The sequence below is a fragment of the Physeter macrocephalus genome, chromosome 17 (assembly GCF_002837175.3).
Source record: "Physeter macrocephalus isolate SW-GA chromosome 17, ASM283717v5, whole genome shotgun sequence".
NCBI lineage: Eukaryota > Metazoa > Chordata > Mammalia > Artiodactyla > Physeteridae > Physeter > Physeter macrocephalus.
In genome coordinates this window covers 15100118-15120336 of record NC_041230.1, presented here as the reverse complement: position 1 = coordinate 15120336, position 20219 = coordinate 15100118, and the positions used below count along the sequence as shown (strand labels likewise).

Here is a 20219-nt window from a genome sequence, read left to right as displayed (position 1 = left end):
AGTGACAAAGGGCCCCAGGAAGACCCCGTTCAATCCCAAACATCCCCCGCTCCAGGTCCCTTCCACATACACCAAAGCCCTCACCTGAACCAGGGCCTCACCTAACAGACTGTCTGGGACGGATGGGACCAAGGGCAGCTACTCTTGGTGATTAGAAGGAACAAGACGGGGGGGCGGAAGGGAGCCGAGGGGCGGCAGCTTCAGGCACAGAGCAGATGCATCATGACACAGGGATGGTCACAATCTCTTCTCCACACTGGCTCTCGCCGCGGCTCATAGGGAGCCTGGGGAACTCTTCCTTTGCTTCCCCCGCAAGAACACTGGGTGCCCTGGGGCTGGTCTCTCAAGGGGAGCGACAGCCAGATCCAGACGCCTGTGTCCTCCCCCCGCACCGCCGCCCCCCGAGTGACCACGTGTCAGGCTGATGGATTCACAGTGGCCTCTGGGCAGACGCGAAGACACTGCCAACTACCTTCCTATTCTTAATAGCCCAGAGGCTGTGATGATCAGATACCAGGAATTTTTGTCCACCACCTCAAGCTCCATCATTGGCAAAAAGCACTCTTGAAATACACATCCCTGTGAAGCACTCTTGTAAATCTGATCCACTCGGGCCTCCTAAACTGGTAAGCGTTAATTTACCCCTCCTTTTAAAGTGGAAGACAGAACAAATTCCTTTCAGGAAGCCAAAGGCAAGCCAGGGGAGCTGCCCATGGGCGTCTCCAGTGATCTCATCATAGATGTTCCCTGACACCTTAGCACCATCTCGTTCGGACACTTGCTTGTGAGTCCTTGGAGCCCCAAGTCTGAGACTCAGCCTCCCAGCCAGGGATTCACACCGTCCACAACCCCTGCAGGGCCACACCAACACCCTCTGGGCTCTGGCCTCCCCTTCGCCACCTCCACCCTTCCCCACCAGGTCTGTTCACCCTGCTCCCGGCTAGTGGACTCTGGCCCCAAGCCCACGCTCTGTGCCCCGGGACACTTCCTAAGGGGAAAAAGAAGAATTTGCCCTCTACCCCCATCCCCCAATAGAAGAAAAGCCAAACCTTTTGAGCTGGAGCACATTTGGGGCACTGGCACAAGGGGTGACAAAATTCAAGATCCACCGCCCTGACAGCATCCTCCGCTTCATCCAGGTCCTCCTCTGTCCACTCCAACAGGTAACGCACCTGGCACCGGGCAGTAAGGAGAAATAGGGACTTAAAACCCATCCTCAGCTTCTTTACAAGTTATGGTATCTTAGACACACACACACACACACACACACACACACACACACCCCACACACACACCCCTCTAATCAGGACCTCCTGATACATTTCCTCAACCACCAAAGTAACTTATAAATGATGGCTGCTCCCTCTTGAGGATTCCAGGGGCAGAGCGGTGTTGCTTCAGTGTGATGGCTTTCGAGCCCTGTCCTGGAGCATTTCGTGAGCACCTCCTCTTATGTCATCTAACTGTCCGCTTTCAACAACCGGTCCGTCTCATCCTACCGGGGAGGAGACTCACTCCGGGGGCCACTTGTTCAAGGCCACAGAATGAGGAGGTGGTGGCCAGAACCTAATCACAGGCTCTCTGATGCCACGCCAGTGTCCTTTCCACTTTAATGCCCTAGCCCACAGGTGAAAGCACTGAAAAGACCCCTAACAGGTCAGATTTATGTTCCAGTAAACACAAATTTCTAGGATATCAAACATGAGAAAAGAAAACAATATAAATACATTTCTAGGCCTGGTTCTGAGCACTGAGGAAGTCAGCAAAAGCCTGCAAGGAGTGACAAAGGGCCCCAGGAAGACCCCGTTCAATCCCAAACATCCCCCGCTCCAGGTCCCTTCCACGTACACCAAAGCCCTCACCTGAACCAGGGCCTCACCTAACAGACTGTCTGGGACGGACGGGACCAAGGGCAGCTACTCTTGGTGATTAGAAGGAACAAGACGGGGGGGCGGAAGGGAGCCGAGGGGCGGCAGCTTCAGGCACAGAGCAGATGCATCATGACACAGGGATGGTCACAATCTCTTCTCCACACTGGCTCTCGCCGCGGCTCATAGGGAGCCTGGGGAACTCTTCCTTTGCTTCCCCCGCAAGAACACTGGGTGCCCTGGGGCTGGTCTCTCAAGGGGAGCGACAGCCAGATCCAGACGCCTGTGTCCTCCCCCCGCACCGCCGCCCCCCGAGTGACCACGTGTCAGGCTGATGGATTCACAGTGGCCTCTGGGCAGACGCGAAGACACTGCCAACTACCTTCCTATTCTTAATAGCCCAGAGGCTGTGATGATCAGATACCAGGAATTTTTGTCCACCACCTCAAGCTCCATCATTGGCAAAAAGCACTCTTGAAATACACATCCCTGTGAAGCACTCTTGTAAATCTGATCCACTCGTGTAAGGAGTGACAAAGGGCCCCAGGAAGAACCCGTTCAATCCCAAACATCCCCCGCTCCAGGTCCCTTCCACATACACCAAAGCCCTCACCTGAACCAGGGCCTCACCTAACAGACTGTCTGGGACGGATGGGACCAAGGGCAGCTACTCTTGGTGATTAGAAGGAACAAGACGGGGGGGCGGAAGGGAGCCGAGGGGCGGCAGCTTCAGGCACAGAGCAGATGCATCATGACACAGGGATGGTCACAATCTCTTCTCCACACTGGCTCTCGCCGCGGCTCATAGGGAGCCTGGGGAACTCTTCCTTTGCTTCCCCCGCAAGAACACTGGGTGCCCTGGGGCTGGTCTCTCAAGGGGAGCGACAGCCAGATCCAGACGCCTGTGTCCTCCCCCCGCACCGCCGCCCCCCGAGTGACCACGTGTCAGGCTGATGGATTCACAGTGGCCTCTGGGCAGACGCGAAGACACTGCCAACTACCTTCCTATTCTTAATAGCCCAGAGGCTGTGATGATCAGATACCAGGAATTTTTGTCCACCACCTCAAGCTCCATCATTGGCAAAAAGCACTCTTGAAATACACATCCCTGTGAAGCACTCTTGTAAATCTGATCCACTCGGGCCTCCTAAACTGGTAAGCGTTAATTTACCCCTCCTTTTAAAGTGGAAGACAGAACAAATTCCTTTCAGGAAGCCAAAGGCAAGCCAGGGGAGCTGCCCATGGGCGTCTCCAGTGATCTCATCATAGATGTTCCCTGACACCTTAGCACCATCTCGTTCGGACACTTGCTTGTGAGTCCTTGGAGCCCCAAGTCTGAGACTCAGCCTCCCAGCCAGGGATTCACACCGTCCACAACCCCTGCAGGGCCACACCAACACCCTCTGGGCTCTGGCCTCCCCTTCGCCACCTCCACCCTTCCCCACCAGGTCTGTTCACCCTGCTCCCGGCTAGTGGACTCTGGCCCCAAGCCCACGCTCTGTGCCCCGGGACACAGGCTCGTCCTCTTGCCAACATCGCTACCCTCCTGGAATATGAGTGTCTAAAGGGCAGCTATAGGCTCACACTGCAGAGTTATTCCACCTGCCTCGTTACTTGCAGGGGGCACGTCACATCCCATCAGCAAGTACTCATGAAATGCACCCCTTCTGCGTGAACGTGAACAAAGAACCCTGACAGCTCCTGACTCACCTGGAGATAAGACACATGAGCACAGCTGCTTAGGCTGAGAGCAAGCTGCTTGAAATTCACTTCTAAAAACTTACCATTTCTAGGTCTCCATCAGCAATGGCTCTTAAAAGTTTTTCTACCTTAATAAAAGGAAAAAGAATGTAAGGAAAATTATAAAACTATAATAAGAATAGAAATGATACAAACAACCTTCTGAAAACCTAGTAGCTTTCGTGTGTCTCTTGATCTCATTCAGTATCTTTCAAACACATCCCCAAAGCTGTTCAGATAGGGCATCCAGGAGGGGCCGGCGTGCACCTTCCGTGTAAGGTCTATAAGATGACCTGCCATTCACGTGGCACGGTGGGACGACGGCCACCTGGGAGCACAGGCGCTTCCTAAGAGGGCAGCCACCCTTCGGAACTGCATCTATTCAGCTCTCATTATCTGCCAGCTACAGGTACCATGAGGGCGGGCACCCCCCTAGGAACGGCTCCAGGCCTCTGTTAGACTCTGGAGCACACCTCTTGGCTTTCTTTGCTGTGGTTCTGCATCGAGCTAGGCTTACTGGGCCCTCCGAGAGCAGGTCGCAGCCTGGGGGTGACAGGGGAGGAGGAGCCCGGGGTGGAGTCAGTGAGGGCTCCCCATCCGCAGGGGATGGGCACATCCACGCCATGGTCTGCTCTGTGGGCTGACAACGGACAAGGTCTACGGTAGGTCAGACGGAAAAAAACACACCAACAAACAAAACAGGCTATGAGTCAGCTTTTACAAAACGCAACGTGTGAGAACACGTACACGTCTACATAAACTCTGCAGGAAGTCAGGAATGAGACACATCAGGTTAACAGGGGTGCGGACGGAGCGGGAGGTAAGGGCAGAGAATTTACTTCGTAAAATGATCTTAAAGCAGTGGACCTACAGGTGACTTTACCTGTACCTTTCTTAGAATACCCCCCCATCTCTCTCTCTCTCTCTCTCTCCCTCACACACACACGCGCACACACACACACACGTCCGTCCGTGAAGGGCAAACAGGGTGAGGCTGGCCGGGCTCCCCTCGAGGGCGCTGACCTTCGCCACAGCAGACACGCTGCCCCAGCGGCTCTCTAACTGGCCCCCAGAACGCAGGCCACCCCCGCCCCTCTCTGCCCTTCGCTCCGGGGGCCTCACCTCCCTGCAGTCCTTTCTGGGCTCCTCTTGCCTGGAGCTCAGCGACGCGGAGGAGAAGCTGGAGGCGCAGGAGCCCTGGCTGATGGAATCCACGGAGCACGGAGGGGGCCGCGCAGGCACCTGCAGCCAGGGAGCCCGGTGAGGGGTGGGTGAGGGTCAGACAGAGGCTGGTCTCAAGTAGGGCCGGCAAGCGCAGCCCCGTTCTCTTACCTCCGAAGACTTCTGCCCCCTCTCGAAGGACGGATGGTGGGCTTCCATCATGGACAGAATCTAGGAGGCCAAAGGGGACGCGAAAAGTACTGAGATGGGTCGCCAAGGTCTCACCACCCCTATGGCCCCACTGCGCCCACCTCCTTGGAAAGCGGCGCGGCCCAGCCAGGCCCTCAGAGAGACAGGGGGGACACCAAGGCCCAGAGCGGGCGGGAACCTACTCAGAACCACGCTAAGTTCAACAGGAGGAGCCAGTGCTCCCCACAAACGGGCTCAGCGGACAAGGGAAGCCCAGGCACAGAGGGGCCTCAAAGGCTGCCTCATCCAGCCTGGGCTGGTGGTCCACAGGCCTGAAGTGTGAACTTTCCACTGGCAGCCATGGGCCTTAAGTGGGACCAGCTCGAAGCTGAGCCCAGAAGGCTGTCTGCTCCTTGTGTCTGCAGAGCTCCCTCTGGAAGGGCCTTTGGAGAAGCTCCAGTGCAGAGGTGCCCTCAGCCCCTCATGGGCATCTCAAGCCAAGGGTGGTATCACCCAGTTCCGTGGCTCTGGCTGCTACAAAGCTGAGACCCCGTGAGGGCATGGGCAACTGAGGCCCCCGGGTCAGGAGCAGGGATTTAAACCTTCAAAAACCACACTCCTACAGGTCTTATGTTGTGTTCTTATTACACACACAAAATAATAATAATAATAATCGATAAATAAAGAGGGCGGGAGGAAACTTCTGGAGGTGATGGATGTATTTATGGCACAGATTGTGGTGTTGGTCTCATGGGTGTGCACTTGTCTCCAAGCTCATCAAGTTGTATACACTAAATACGTACAGCTTTTTGTATGTCAATCATCCCTCAATAAAGTGGTTTAAAAACAAAAACTGTGCTACTCCTAGAAGAAGACATGAACAAACTAAAAGAACTCCCTAGAAGAGGACTGGGAATTATAAAACATCAAGAGGCAGAAAGTAGGGCCTGTGCAAAGGGAGACACTTGGAGACCTGTATTAAAACGGCATCACCGGGCTTCCCTGGTGGCCCAGTGGTTAAGAATCCGCCTGCCAATGCAGGGGACGCGGGTTCGAGTCCCGGTCTGGGAAGATCCCACGTGCCGCGGAGCAACTAAGCCTGTGTGCCACAACTGCTGGGCCTACGCTCTGGAGCCAGCGAGCCACAACTACTGAGCCCGCGTGCCACAACTACTGAAGCCCCCGTGCCTAGAGCCCGTGCTCCGCAAAAAGAGAGGCCACCGCAGTGAGAGGCCCGCGCACGGCAATGAAGAGTGGCCCCCACTTGCCGCGACTAGAGAAAGCCTACGCGCAGCAACGAAGACCCAACGCAGCCAAAAATAAATAAATTTATAAATAAACAAATCTATAAAAAATTATAAAAAAAAAAAACAAAATAAAAACGGCATCACCTATGTGAGCCACCAGCCGGGATGCTCTGGGCACCAGGACCCCGGATGGCCGTCGCACGGGGCCCTAGGCTTCCTCTGGCCAGTTGGCCCAACACGCTTCTCTGAGGGCACCCCTTCAACAGAGCTGCTGCTGGGAAGGCCTGGCCTCTGGAAGCTCCCATCGCGCCCCACCTGCTCATGAGCGAGCAGTGCACGACGTGTGGCCCCAAACTACGTGCTTCCAGAAATTACCAGCAGGACGGGCTAGTAGTTCATTAATGAATCATTTATGAAGGAAATCACACCCAACGATGTTCGAAGTTGGCCAAATCAGAATGAAGTTTTAGGTGCTGAGGGTGAAGGAAGAGGAAAACGGAGCTGATGCTTGCTGCTTCCAACACCCTGTCCCAGCTCTTCCCGGCCGGAGCCACCGTGCCATTTCCTCTCACTCCACCTGCCCAGAAAGCAACAGCACTCAGAGGCCGGGGCAAACTCTGCTGGGAACAGCTCCGGGCATGACACTGAGAAAAACGCCTACTAAGATGGAAAATAAGATGAATAGGTAAAATCCGTGAACGACCGGGTCCCGAGTGCGGCAGAGAGGATGCGGCCAAGTTCCAGCCTTGGGGACTAATGCACGGTTTGAACAGCACGGCCAAGACCTAAGCTGCGGACGCTGATATTGTTTAAAGTCACAATGCTGCTCCGAGATGAAAGGCTACCTTTGAGTTTAACGCACACTTGAGGGGCGTCTCCTTCAGCCTGTTCTGGATCTCTGTGGACGCTCCGTTCTGTAGCAACGTCTCTATGATGCTTTGGTAACCCCAGCGGGCAGCGATGTGCAGGGGAGTGTCTCCTTTCTCGTTACCAATATCTAGTCTGCAGGACTGCACGTCGTAGTAGACCAGAGCCTTCACACACTGCAAACAGAATGGGAAAGGCCACCGTGAACTCACACGCCCGGCCTCGGGCAGATCTGTGCAGCCCGCAGCCTCGGCCCACGTCCCAATTCGATCGAGGCACCATCTGCCAAGCAAACATACAGTAACAGAACATTAGACCTCCAGGGTTCCAGATCACCTGATCAGGACACATCGTTTTTGGTTTTGTTTGTAAAGAACCCAACTGCCAATCAATAAGAAATGGCTGAATAAATTGTCACACATCATGTGCAGAAAGGAGTCACCAGAGCAGGCCTGAGGCCGCCATCACTGGAGAGGCCTGCTTGCAAGGCTGGCCCCCTTGACTTGCGATGTTCCGTGGGAGCTTGGATTTGGGGAGCGTTCTCACAGTCCCCTGACTGATGAGAGGGGCTCACTGGGCCTAGTTTGTCCAACAGTGGTTTATGCTGAACACCTGCTGTCCTTCTGGGAGTCTGGAATGTTGAATTGTTCTAGGTAAAAGGGTGTTCACACAACCAGCCTCCAACCAAAATCTTGGGCACTGAGTCCCTAATGAGCTTCCCAGAAGGAAAACACTTCGCACGTGTTGTTAACGACTCGTTACTGGAGGAATAAGCTGTCCTGAGTGACTCCACAGGGAGATGCTCTTGGAAGCCTGCACCTGGTTTCCTCCGGACTTCATCCTTGGACCTTCCCTTTGGCTGAGTTTGCTCTGTGTCCCTTTACTGCAATAAATCACAGCTGTGAATACAACCATATGCTCATCCTGTGAGCCCTCCTAGCGAACCACTGAACTGGGGAGTGGTCTTAAGGACCCTGACACAACACACGTCATAGACTATGTGTAGCGATTACAGAACGGGTTAGATCTACATTTATTGACCTATGGGATGTCCATGGTTAAGTTAGGAAAATAAGCTGCATAAAATTGTGTGGGGTATGATCTCGTTTTCGCTCATCAACCACCTAACCCAGGCTCAAGCCACATCTGTATAAATCTACCTGGCTGTTACCATGGAGAGAAGCGAGAGAGGGTGGTTAGGAAAAAAATAACACACACACACACACACACACACACACACACACAAACGTGTTTTTAAATTTTTTAATTAAAAAAATTATATGCCAAATGTTCCAACGACTGTCAACATAAAATACGACATTCAACCAACTGGAAATTCACTTTTCTCTGTGAGAAAGGGTAAACACGGCCGCCCTCGGCGCAGCAAGGACCACTTACGTCTTCGTGGCCGTAGGTGCAGGCCAGGTGCAGAGGGGTGTTGCCGTTGTTGTCTTGCGCTTCGGCGCTGGCTTTGTAGTGCAGCAGTAGCAGCTTGCAAAGGAGAGAGGAGAGCAGTGAGTACCTGCGAGCCCGGCAGCGCAGGCGGTGCTTCCTCAGGAGCTCGGCCTAGAGCCTCACAGCGGGAAGTCGCTGCTCTCCATCTTCAACCTTAGCTACTTACACTACAGTTAAAATTACATCAACCCTACAATGGAAAATAATCTGAAAAGGAATATATACTATATATAGAATATATAGTAATATATACTATACATATAAAGAAATACATTATATATATATATACACACACACATATACATCTGAATCACTTTGCTATACACCTGAAACTAACACAACTAGTTGTAAATCAACTATACTTTTAAACAAAAAAAAATTTAAATTTTAAAAAACAAAAGCAAAAAATATTATCATCACTCTCATGCTTCCTGATAAAAAGTTTAGAGATTACTAAAAAAAAAAAAAAAAAGAGTGGATATATGTTTATGTATAACTGATTCACTTTGCTGAACACCTGAAACTAACACAACATTGTAAATCAACTCTACTCCAATAAAAGGTTAAAAAAAAGAAAGAAGAAAGAAAGAAAAACAACACCCATCCATCGCTAGCAGTAACTGAGGCACTTTATGTACCAAACAACTTAAGCTGAAATTGAAACATCACTGACTGGCAAAATAATTTTGCCTTTCTAGTTTCTGGCCTGTCTTCTCATCAGTAGGTGTTAAGTCTACGGGAAAGTCCATCTTGGGGCCCTATTTAAAATATTTCTAGGATCTTGGGGGTGCGTGAAGGAAAATCCTATCTCATTATTAAAAAGTATGATACAAAAAAAAAAAAAGTTTAGAGATTAAAAAAAATCTACAGCCCCACCCTTCTTCCCCCATATTACCGTGACATTTCAAATCTACACCTAACAGCTTTTGCCCAGCAGACCCTCGGCGAGGTGCCTGAGACCCCAGCCCTCCCTGCGGCCCGACCGAGCCAGCGTGGAACGCAGGAGGGGCCGGCCCTGCAAAGCCGCGCGCAGAGCCCAGCCCGTCTGAGCCCAGCTGCTCACCGTCACGCTCTGACAGCCCTTCTGACAAGCGAGATGGAGCGGGGTGGAGCCATGGTAGTCTGTAGCGTTCACCACCGCGCCCTTGGAAACCAGAAAGTCGATGAGGGACGCCTGCCCTACAGAACAGAAGGGAAGAGAGCGGGCTTTCCAAACCCTGCAAGCGAAGACATGGCATTATTTCACCCTCTCATCCCCCGGCACGAGACACGCCGGGAGGCATTTTTCTGCTTGGGGGGAACCAGTGCTAACGTGAAGTCAGACTCTGCAGATTCCAAACACTCCAGGGTGGCCCCTGGAGGGGACTCGGCTCCAGTGCAGCCCCCAGGCCACAGAAGGTAGGAGAAAAGAGCCTTAGACGTCCAGAGAAGAGTCTATGGTGCATCAATCCACAGGATGGAATATTGTGCAACCAGTAAAAAATACTGACATGGAGAAATGTGTTTACGTGTCGCCGAGTGAAAAAAACACCGTACAGAAAAGTATGATCCCCACAGCATCATCTATTTTATACACACACACTCACAAGCATGCTGACATTTCAGACGGTCATGAATCAAAATGATCTCTGGGAGACAGAAGGATGGCGGGTGATACTACAGATGTTTGTGTTTTCTACCTTGAATGCGCACATTTTTTTTGGCATGTGCACTTTAAAAGACAGTATAGCACAGAGAACTATATTCAATATCCTATGATGAACCATACCGGAAAAGAATGTTTAAAAAAAAAAAGAATAAAAAAATAAATTAAAGACAGTAAAGTTATTTTTTTTTAAGGAGGAATGTAAGAACCCCAATTCGGAGGCCATGCTCATAGCTCAGATTCAAGCCTTCCCTGGCTGTACCACCAGCCCCGGGGCAGTACCAGGCATCCACACGGTGAGACCCAGCAGCCACCCTCTCTCTGCAGGGCCACCCTCGGCCCCATCCCTTCACCCACGTACCGCAGAGGGCAGCCACATGGAGCGGTGTATGACCCCTGTCGTCTCTGGAGAATGGAGTGACAATGGAGGGGTCATTCAGCCTCCTAAAAGAGAAAGAGGATACAGAGAAATACACCAGGGTTCTGGGACAAGAAGACAGATCTCCGGGTATGATCCAAGCTGGGTCTCCTCTACCGTGTCCCAGAGAGCAGAAGCCCCAACTTCCGCAGGGCCTCTCTCCCCGCCCACCCTCCAGGCCTTGACAACCAGCAAAAGAGCCCAATAAGGATAAGGGGAAACCAAAAAGGTTACAGGCAGGAGCTGACAGTCCTCCCAACCTAAAACCCACTTTCCGAGCCTGGGGCATGTCCTCTGCCCACCTCCCCTGGTAAAGCAGCCGAGCAGGGTGCCAGGTATGTTTACAATCTTTATTCCACCTGATTCTCCAAAGTGGCAGACGTTACTCTCTCCACTTCACAGCAGAGGAAGCAAAGTGCCGCGATAAGTTCCTTATTCCAAATCTCACAGCAAACAAGTGGTAAAGTTCCGCCCAGGCCCCGAGTCTCCCCCTTTCCTGGCGCTGAGCCCACATTGGACCCTCGTACCCAGAGACGAGTTTCTCACAGTCATCACAGAAGCACAGAGGGTGACACATCTTTTGGACGGCATCTTTATCTCGGTCTTCCTGGCTCAGAAGTCTTTCCACTTCTTTCTGGTTACCTGATGCGATGTGCTAAAAAGTGACGTCAAAAGCACTATTGATATTAAGGAACTATTCTCTCTCTAAGGTGTGAATTTTCTGAGCATCCTTACAGAAACACACATCTACGTATGGATGGATGAAACAATTTGTTCTCTGGGACTTGTTTCAAAATAATTTGGGTGGATGGGGAAAAGTGGGGCGGGGGGATAGAAATGAAACAGGATTGGGAGATGGCTACGCGGGAGTTCCTTCATTGTACTACTCTCTTTTATTTTTATAAATGTTAGGGTTTTTCCAAAACTAAAGAAACAACAATAAGACAAAATTTCCAGAGCAACAGGAGTAGGGGGCAATACATCCTGAGCCTTGGTGTAGATTTTGACCCCTCATTAAAGGGTCAAATCGTCTTGTAATCTAATAGAGCCTTGGTTTGCAGAACAGCTGCAATTTTCACAAGACCCCATCAACAAGCAAACCTGCAGGGCTCACCTCTGTGAGGCCCGGATGTATTCCCCACAGGGAGTGAGATGTTCTGAGGGGTGCATAGCTCTGGGTCCTCCATGGAACCCACTCTGGCCCCAGGTGGCCCTCTGACGACTGCCTCGTAGGGAACCTCGCCAGCCTCCCAGCGGTAGCTCAGATCTGAGGAAGGAACCGCCTGCCTATGCCTGAGGATCAGACCACCACCCGGTCGGTGCCTTGCTCCCAGCCCAGCACACTCACACAGACATCTGTAACTGGGGCTCCCGGAGCCGAGAAGAGGCATCAGTTCTGGCAGAGCTGCCAGTGAGATGACACTGAGCTGACTGGGAAGGTCCGGCCATGTTTCGCCAAAGGCGGAGAGGAGGACAGCCGGGCAGAGGGTTCCACACGCAGGACCCGGTGCCCTCGCTATGCTGCTCAGTGGGGCTACAGAGAAGCTCACGTCGGGGGAGACGGGCAGCCGAGCTGATCCAGAATCCCTATCACTCCCTCGAGCACAAAACGAACTCCTGCATTGAACTACACGGACCACCCTGACGGATTCTACAGAGATGTGGGAGGATGGAGAGCCCCTCACACATCTGTGCCCGCAGGACCTCTGCGTGTCTTACCTGAAACAAGCAGTCAATGGGAGTTGAGGTCATCTGAGACAGCAAGCTCATTCTCTGCTTAAGGAACAGTCTGTCGCCAAATCCCTCGGACTCCTGCAGGAAAAGCCGACAATCCGTTTTATCACATGTCATGAGCTGTCAGTGCAGATCCTTGAAAACAGAGGACCCAGGAATGATCCCTGCTGTTTCCCACAAAACAGGACCGGCAGTGCCTCTCCCAACCCCCAGGGAGCCGCACAACAGACCCTCATCAGGCTGGGAGAGGGACTCCCTGTCTGCCTCTCCAGGAAGTGGGGGTCTGATGACAGCTTCCCGGCAGGAATCTGGGAGAGGGCAGCATGATGGCTCCGTGTGTGTGTGTGTGTGTGTGTGTGTGTGTGTGTGTGTGTGTGTGTGGAATGTGGCATGCACACAGCACCATCCCCCACGTGGAAACCTGGATTGTCCCGGCCTCCCCCTCCTCTCAAAACATCTGTCCTAATGCCTGCAGAGCCCTGTCCGCTGCATGTTACCTGGGCCCACAGACAGGAGAACCATGTGACAGGCTGGTCTACCCTTCCCAGTGTGAACCAGCAAGAGAGAGAAGGGTCCTGCTTTTTGCACACACTTACTAAAACATCAGACAACACGGCCACTGGCCCAAAGTCCAATAAAATATGGGGTCCATCCCAATGAATAAACTCAGGTCTTCATAGTGCAGGTAATTTTTACCTAGATATAGAAATCTAAAAATGTATCCTTTCTCTATGAAATCATTTCTAGTGAGACACTTCAATGCTCACTTGAGCACCTGTGACTAAACTGGTAACAAATTAACTTCCTCGAAAAGAATCTTGGTGGGAGACAGACGGAATTGTTTCCAGCCAGCGGCTGCCAGAAGAACTCTCCAAATCCTGAGAAAATTATGGGAACATTTCTCTCTGTGGCCCCCTAGGTTCTGATGAAGAGGTCCAGTTAAAGACAGAGCTGGCAGCACTTCTGGGGCCCACTGCCAAGCAGGGCCCCTCACGCCAGCCGCCCTCACGGGGTTGTCTAGGCAAACAAACACCAACCCTCAGACGTAGAGCCACCTTTGCTTCCAGTCGGTATATGCTGTGTTAAGGCTCGATCAACCTGTTTTATGCAGGGATTTACAGCTGAGCTGTAAATCAGAAAAACATCAAAGACCTTATCGTTCAGGTAAATTTGGGGCTCTTTCCTCCACTTAGGTGACTGTTTGAAGGGCACTGATGAAAAGAGGCAGGTCTGCCAGGACTGACTGGTCAGGGAAGAATGAGCAACCAGAAGAGATGGCATATCAGCTAAGACCAATTCAGGAAAAGGGTAAATACTACTTATTGGAAGCCCAGTAATGTGAAAAAGACCTGCAAAGCTGGAGCAGAGAAGGGTGGAGATCCTTTCAAGGTTCTCCTCCATTTTTTTCTGTCCACAAAGGTAAATCTAGAGTCATCCCAGTAATGGTTATTTTCAAAAAAGCTCAAGTCTTCATTAATGAACATGCTTAAAGAATGTTTACGGTCATCTCAAGTATGATTATGTCTTGGGGAGAAATTTTCTGTGAAACTACACTATAGTATATAAAGAGTCAATAGTAAAACATTATCTGATTTCCTAACACTTAGTCCTTAATGCTTTTCAGAAACCTCACCTGCTGTGTGGAGATACACTTGGGCTCTTTCCCCGGGAAATTCTATCAATACCAACAAGCAGCCGTGGCCTCGCACTTTCCTAGATGGAACTGCACTAAGGCACAGGCAATGCCACAGATGGAATCCCAACGCTGGCATCACAAAAGACAAGGAAGCCACAACACCTGCTCTGTCCATGAAGGTAAAAGGACATGTCTCAGGCCTGACCCACTCGAGACCCAAGGCTCGGGCTCCATGGCCAGCCGAGAGAATGATGCCACCTTGTCGCAAGTCCACGGGGACCAACCACCCTCCAATCCGGGAGTGCAGGACCAGGGTCTGACAGCCCAGACAAGAGGGGCGCACTGGGCTGTGTCCCCCGCTTGCCCACCCAAGCTAACGGCCATCCTTGGGGCTATCCACGCAGGATGCACCAGAGAGCCAGGCAACAGAGACATCCAGATGCAGGTGTTGCAAGATCAAGGAAGGGCATCAGTATCACTTCACACTTGGAAAAGGCACTTCCAAATATGCCATTTGATTCTCGCAACCACCTGGCAAGGGTGAAACGCATAACACGATCCCCAGTGCAGACAGGAGAGACAGAGGCTCAGAGAGACAAACAGACTTGCCCAAGGGCTGGACTCAAAGCAACACCAGCACAAGAGGGGCCACCCCTCAAACACTGCCACAATCCCACTTGGAATATTTTCTGAAGGAAAATTATGTGTGAGAAGCTGTTAGTGTTTGGTCAACCACCTCTCTACTCTCTGGCCAAAGGCCTTCAAGCGTTAGACTTCCTGCCTACACGCCACGGAAAGTAAGAAAGCAGGATGGTTGTGGTACAGGATGGGTGCAGCAAGGGGACGGGAGCACCTTCAAGAGGTGGGCACCTCCCTCCAGGTGACAAGGGGCACCCCTGGTCCCAGCGAGGAGCATCAGGCAAGTCCTCTGCAGGGTAGTGGGTCCAGAAAGGGAGACCCATCAGAGGGAAAGAACCAGAAGGGCAGGGCCATGATGGAAAACCTCCGCAGGCACCATGGGAACAACACGTGCTCCTAGAACCTCACAGAAGACAATTCAAACTAAGAAATCTTGCTGCCCAACTCCAGAAGTGAGCGGCATTTCCTTTTTTTTTTTTTATAAATTTATTTATCTATTTATTATTTTATTTTTGGCTGCACTGGGTTTTTTTTGCTAGGCGCGGGCTTTCTCTAGTTGCGGGGGCCACTCTCCATTGTGGCGCACAGGCTTCTCATTGCCGTGGCTTCTCCTGTTGCCGAGCACGGGCTCTAGGCGTGCGGGCTTCAGTAGTTGCGGCATGCACGCAAGGCTCAGTAGTTGTGGCTCATGGGCTCTAGAGCACGGGCTCAGGAGTTGTGGCGCACGGGCTTAGTTGCTCCGCGGCATGCGGGATCTTCCCGGACCAGGGCTCGAACCCGTGTCCCCTGCCTTGGCAGGTGACTTCTTAACCACTGCGCCACCAGGGAAGCCCCGAGTGGCATTTCTGACTCTGCAGACCTGTGCGTATACAGAGGCGCCCGTGAACACTCACGTGTGCATTCTAGAATGTTAACGATTTCCCCCTAAATTAGAAACAACTTTTCACGAGAGTCACAGCCAGCCACATCTGAGAGGAGATGCACAGCCTCTAATTTCACCTGCGTATATGTGTGGGCAATCAGAGCAGAACTTAATTCTTCAGCAAAAGCACCACGATACTACCGGGCTACGTGCCAGCAAGTGCAGCATAAGCTCAAATTCTGGTTAAAAATAGAATTGTGTAAGTGCAAAAAAAGACATATATATACCAAAATGTTAATAAGTGATCCCCAACTAGTGTGTTTATGGGAGGCTTTTGTTGTCTTCACTGCTGCTTTTTATATCTCACATATTATTTATAAGCAAACAGTTTTCTAATCAGAAAAAAATAGAACTATTCATTTTGGGGAAAAACTATACAAGGCTATCTACAATACAATTTCAATTATGTAAAGTATACATGGCAAGGAAAAAGACTAGAAAATACATAAACATGTTAACAATAAATGAATTCAGGGAACTGCTTGTACCCGAGGGTTCCTGTCTGAACAGGCCTATGTTCTTTTCCACGTGTTTCAACTTATTACTTTGGGAGCTTCTAACATCAGGGGAAAATTAAGATCAAGCGAATGTTCAATCCTCAGGACTCTTGGTGTTTTTTTGTTGTTGTTTTTTTTTTGGCTGCGTTGGGTCTTCGTTGCTGCACGCGGGCTTTCTTTAATTGTGGCGAGCGGGGGCTACTCTTCGTTGCGGGGTGGTGGCTTCTCTTGTTGTGGAGCACGGGCTCTAGGCACGTGGGCTTCAGTAGTTGCAGCACGTGGCAGGGCTCGAACCCATGTCCCCTGCACTGGCAGGCAGATTCTTAACCACTGGGCCACCAGGGAAGTCCCAGGACTCTTGGTTTTTAATACAGAAATCTCTTCATTCAATTGATCTCAACTTTGCAATTTCTGTGAGTACTGTCACGTTTTGCTCGTTGGTATGGCAGTGAAACAAGCCAGCAGTGCAATCTTGGTTCAAGAGTCTCACAGTTCTCATGGGAACATAATCGCCTCCACTAGCCAAAGCTCACCAACCAACCAAGAAAATAATAATAGGGCCACTGAGTCCTGAAAACTGCAGACGTTAGTAATCTCATCTCTTGCCCATCGTGATCAGGATACCCCAATTCACCGCTTCTAGCTTCCCCTTCTGCCCATGTGCTTTTGAGGATGACAAGGATTAATGAAGCAGATCAACAATGTGAAAGCCAAGATAACGCACAAACTTTCACAGCCTACGGGGGACTAGTGTTCACTCACTGGGCTGAGGCCCCATTCTCTCGGGAGAGCACCTCTGACCGCCCCTCCCCCACACCACCGAGAACCCCATCACACACGCCCTGACACTCACAAAGAAAGGGCAGAGAAGGAGGCAGGCCTTACCGGTGGCTTAACGGAGAGGCTTCCCTGACGAATATATTCAATTGCAGCCTCAACTGAGGTCAGGCAGTATCCCAGTTCATCTTTTGCTGAGCTGCTAAATCTGAAGTTTTTGATATAACTCAAATTTGCCATCCTAATAAAAGGAAGAAAAAAGTTTTATTGTTGTATACCCAATTAACACTTTGGCAGAAACAATGCTATTCGCTTCATCACCAAGTCGGTTAGCTCCTGGGAGCTAGGGCTGCTTCTCCCTGGATCTTTATATAGAGGGAGCACAGTTAGGAAAATAAGTAAAGCTACTTGCGACTTTTCTGGAATGGGCTAGTTTTTAGAAAGCTGGTAATTATACAGGGAACTTGCATTTCTGTGGGAAAAGGATGGGCTTTGGAGCCAGACAGAATTGGAATCTGCTTCCCACTCAGCCACTGACTAGACACATGCTCCAGAATGAGAAATGTAAGCTCGCTGGGCCTCAGTTTCCCCATCTGTACGTGGAATGACAGCCACCCCTTGCAGGACGAAGGCAGGGCAGTACCCGGCTCATAAGGAGCACTCAGTTTCCTAGAGTGATGCTAAAACCACCCCAGTACAGTGCTGCCATTTTGAAAAAGCATTTTAACAAAAAATATTACCAATTAGGGATCTCTGTTTTCACAAGCAAATACAACAGAACTGATAGCAGATCATCAGCACACATGGTCTCCAAGTTAACTGCAAGGGGGAAACACATGTTCAGAGCCATCCTGGGACTCAAATGGACCGACAAGTGTTATCAACTCCCCACCACCATCCAACCCACAAAACCACAATCCAGGAAGATGACACATCAGGGAGAAATTCAATCGCACAATTTCCTTTCTAGTGTCCTGAATAGATGTCAGACTCCAGGGGAAAATGAATGCTTAGCATCCTCAGAACACGTGCAGAAGAAGCAAACTGCAAGCAGACCACCCCTCGCTACCTCCCGGGACAGATAAAGAACCCGAGGAAGTCGGCAATGGTGGATACAACTTGAAGGTGTGCCAGAGAGCCACTGCCAAAAGCCTCTTTCCTCCTGGAATCCGTTTTATACACCTCAGAGTCTAATGCCGATTTGCAGCTTGACTCTATTTCTTTCATTAAAATTTTGTTTAAGTGATGCATTCACACATTTAAAATTTCAAAAAGTACAAAAGAGCAAACCGTGCACATCTCTCCCATCCCTGCCACCCAGACTTCTTTCCCAGAGGTCACTGCTGTTGCTTCCCACGTACCTGTCCACAGACGGTCTATGATCTCCCCATTGCATATACGGATACAGAGTCGCCCCCTTTCCGCAATGCTGCTGGAAGGGTATCCACCGTACACATTCCTGTTCATTTCATTCATTGATAATATGCTTCGAAGATCACCCCCTATCTGCCCACACAGATCTGCCTTCTCCTTACTTTTTTCTTAACTTATTTTGTTTTTACTTTTTATAATGGAAAATTTTAAACGTATACAAAATTAGAGAGAACAACTTAACAGTTGAACCCCCATGTTTCTAGCACCAGTTTGGCTCGTTTTTGAGGCCGCTGCTTCTCCACCAGCATTTTCTCACCCTAAAGATGCCTCACCTACCCACCCACCCCCGACCCCCATTACTAGGCACCCACTCCTCAGATCAGACGCCGGGGCGCTCACACGGAAATGCTCTGCTGCACATCCACCCATCTCTATGACCCTTTAAAATGGCACTGCTTCTCAACAGACGTTTGCATCTGGCTGTGTGCAGCCACCCCAGTGCAGGCCCCTTCCCCGAGCACACACCTCTCTGGCTGGGAGACTGGGTGATCAGCTGCACCACCTTCCGCACACAAGCCAGCTTCTGCTGCGGGGACGTGCACCTGTTCAGCTGAGCCAGCTCCCTCTTGGCACGAGGTATGTTGAAGCTGCAAAATAATTTGCAAAGTGACCACATAAGACCATGGTGTGAGGGCCCTCCTTCTTGGATCTAATCCCATACCGCAGATTCACATTTCTTACAGCAAACTGTTAAGTAAAGACAAACAAAAATAGAAACTCAGAAGTAATCTGACTCAGGTCACTGGCAAAACCCAGCAGCTTTCAAGATGCCAATCAAGCTGCCAGGTGATGTAGCTGCACCAGAAAATTAGGAAAAAAAAAATCAGCAAGCCTTAGCCCCAGAGTGAAATAGGCCAATGGGCTGGGGGGCAGTTTAGACATAAACAGTTTAGATTTTTTTTTTTTTTTTTTTTACTTTTTGGCTGAGCTGCGCGGCATACCAGGGATGGAACCCGTGCCCCCTGCAGGGAAGCACGAAGTCTTAACCGCTGGACCACCAAGGAAGTCCCTAGACAGTTTTGTAATAAAATGAAACTTAATCCAAAAGGAGACGCCCCTAAGGCAGGGGTCCCTCAGCCTGGCAGGGAGGAGAGATATCTGTGTGCAGGGCCCACCTGGGTGAGCTGCGTGCCTGCCCAGAGACCAGCCGTGTACGAACCCACCCCTTCTGGCTCCCACTCACCGGATGCTGGCAAACGGGTGCAGGAGCATGCCAGCTCCGAAACAGTCATCTGCCAACCTCAGCCCCTTTATCTTTGGTCACAAATAACTGCCCTGCTCTACGGTCTGAACCATGTCAAATCAGTGCCACCACTGCTGCTTCGGGGGTGGGGGTGGGGGGGATGGCGAACGGTGCCCCAGCCCCTGAGGACACGGCCACAGCAGCGCAAACCCTTACCTGAACTCAGGTTTCACACCAATATCCTTCTGCTGAAGATCTTGAAGGCTCCTTGTGATTTTGTTAAAGGCAGCATCCTAACAAGAGATTTTAATGAAGCTTCAAATGTCTTAAAAGGCTTAGAACAGGGCTTCCATCCTGGATGATGATGATGGAGAACCTACCTCACTTGCCTCCATGGTCCCCACATATTTAAAGATCAGGTCGTAAATATCGTGCTGGACATACATCTGTGAAATCAACGGGACCCAGTTCAAGGCATGTGAGTGGGGGGTGGGCAACAAAGGAGCCCCCAGCACTGCCGTCTTCTCTCCCCTCGCTGCCCTGGCCCCTTACCTCTACAGCCTGCTTCATCAGGTTCATCTGGGCCTCCTGCTTGGCGAGCACTTTCTGGAGGACAAGACGAGTACAGTTACAGAGGATGAACTAGCATGTGGGCAAACTGTAAGTCTCTCTCTTTTTTTTTTTTGGTTTATTTAGTTGATTCACAATGTTGTGTTAATTTCTGCTGCACAGCACAGCGATTCAGTTATACATAAATATATCTTTTTTTTTTTTTTTTTTTTTTTTTTTTTGCGGTACGCAGGCCTC

General features: G+C 50.8%; 1 protein-coding gene across 1 annotated transcript in view; it reads right to left on the bottom strand.

The window, feature by feature from the left end:
* ANKRD27 (ankyrin repeat domain 27) overlaps nucleotides 1–20219 on the bottom strand; it is a 55873-nt gene that overhangs the window by 14235 nt on the left and 21419 nt on the right. Inside the window, exons 7-22 of the mRNA XM_007101643.4 lie at nucleotides 19965–20018; nucleotides 19793–19858; nucleotides 19629–19705; nucleotides 18695–18816; nucleotides 17536–17614; nucleotides 16904–17036; nucleotides 12310–12402; nucleotides 11118–11245; nucleotides 10534–10616; nucleotides 9591–9706; nucleotides 8471–8563; nucleotides 7051–7248; nucleotides 4941–5000; nucleotides 4731–4850; nucleotides 3653–3697; nucleotides 1050–1172 (exon numbers count right to left, since the gene is read on the bottom strand). Of these exons, the coding sequence (XP_007101705.2) occupies nucleotides 1050–1172; nucleotides 3653–3697; nucleotides 4731–4850; nucleotides 4941–5000; nucleotides 7051–7248; nucleotides 8471–8563; nucleotides 9591–9706; nucleotides 10534–10616; nucleotides 11118–11245; nucleotides 12310–12402; nucleotides 16904–17036; nucleotides 17536–17614; nucleotides 18695–18816; nucleotides 19629–19705; nucleotides 19793–19858; nucleotides 19965–20018 (1590 nt within the window). The remainder of the gene's footprint in view (nucleotides 1–1049; nucleotides 1173–3652; nucleotides 3698–4730; nucleotides 4851–4940; nucleotides 5001–7050; nucleotides 7249–8470; nucleotides 8564–9590; nucleotides 9707–10533; nucleotides 10617–11117; nucleotides 11246–12309; nucleotides 12403–16903; nucleotides 17037–17535; nucleotides 17615–18694; nucleotides 18817–19628; nucleotides 19706–19792; nucleotides 19859–19964; nucleotides 20019–20219) is intronic.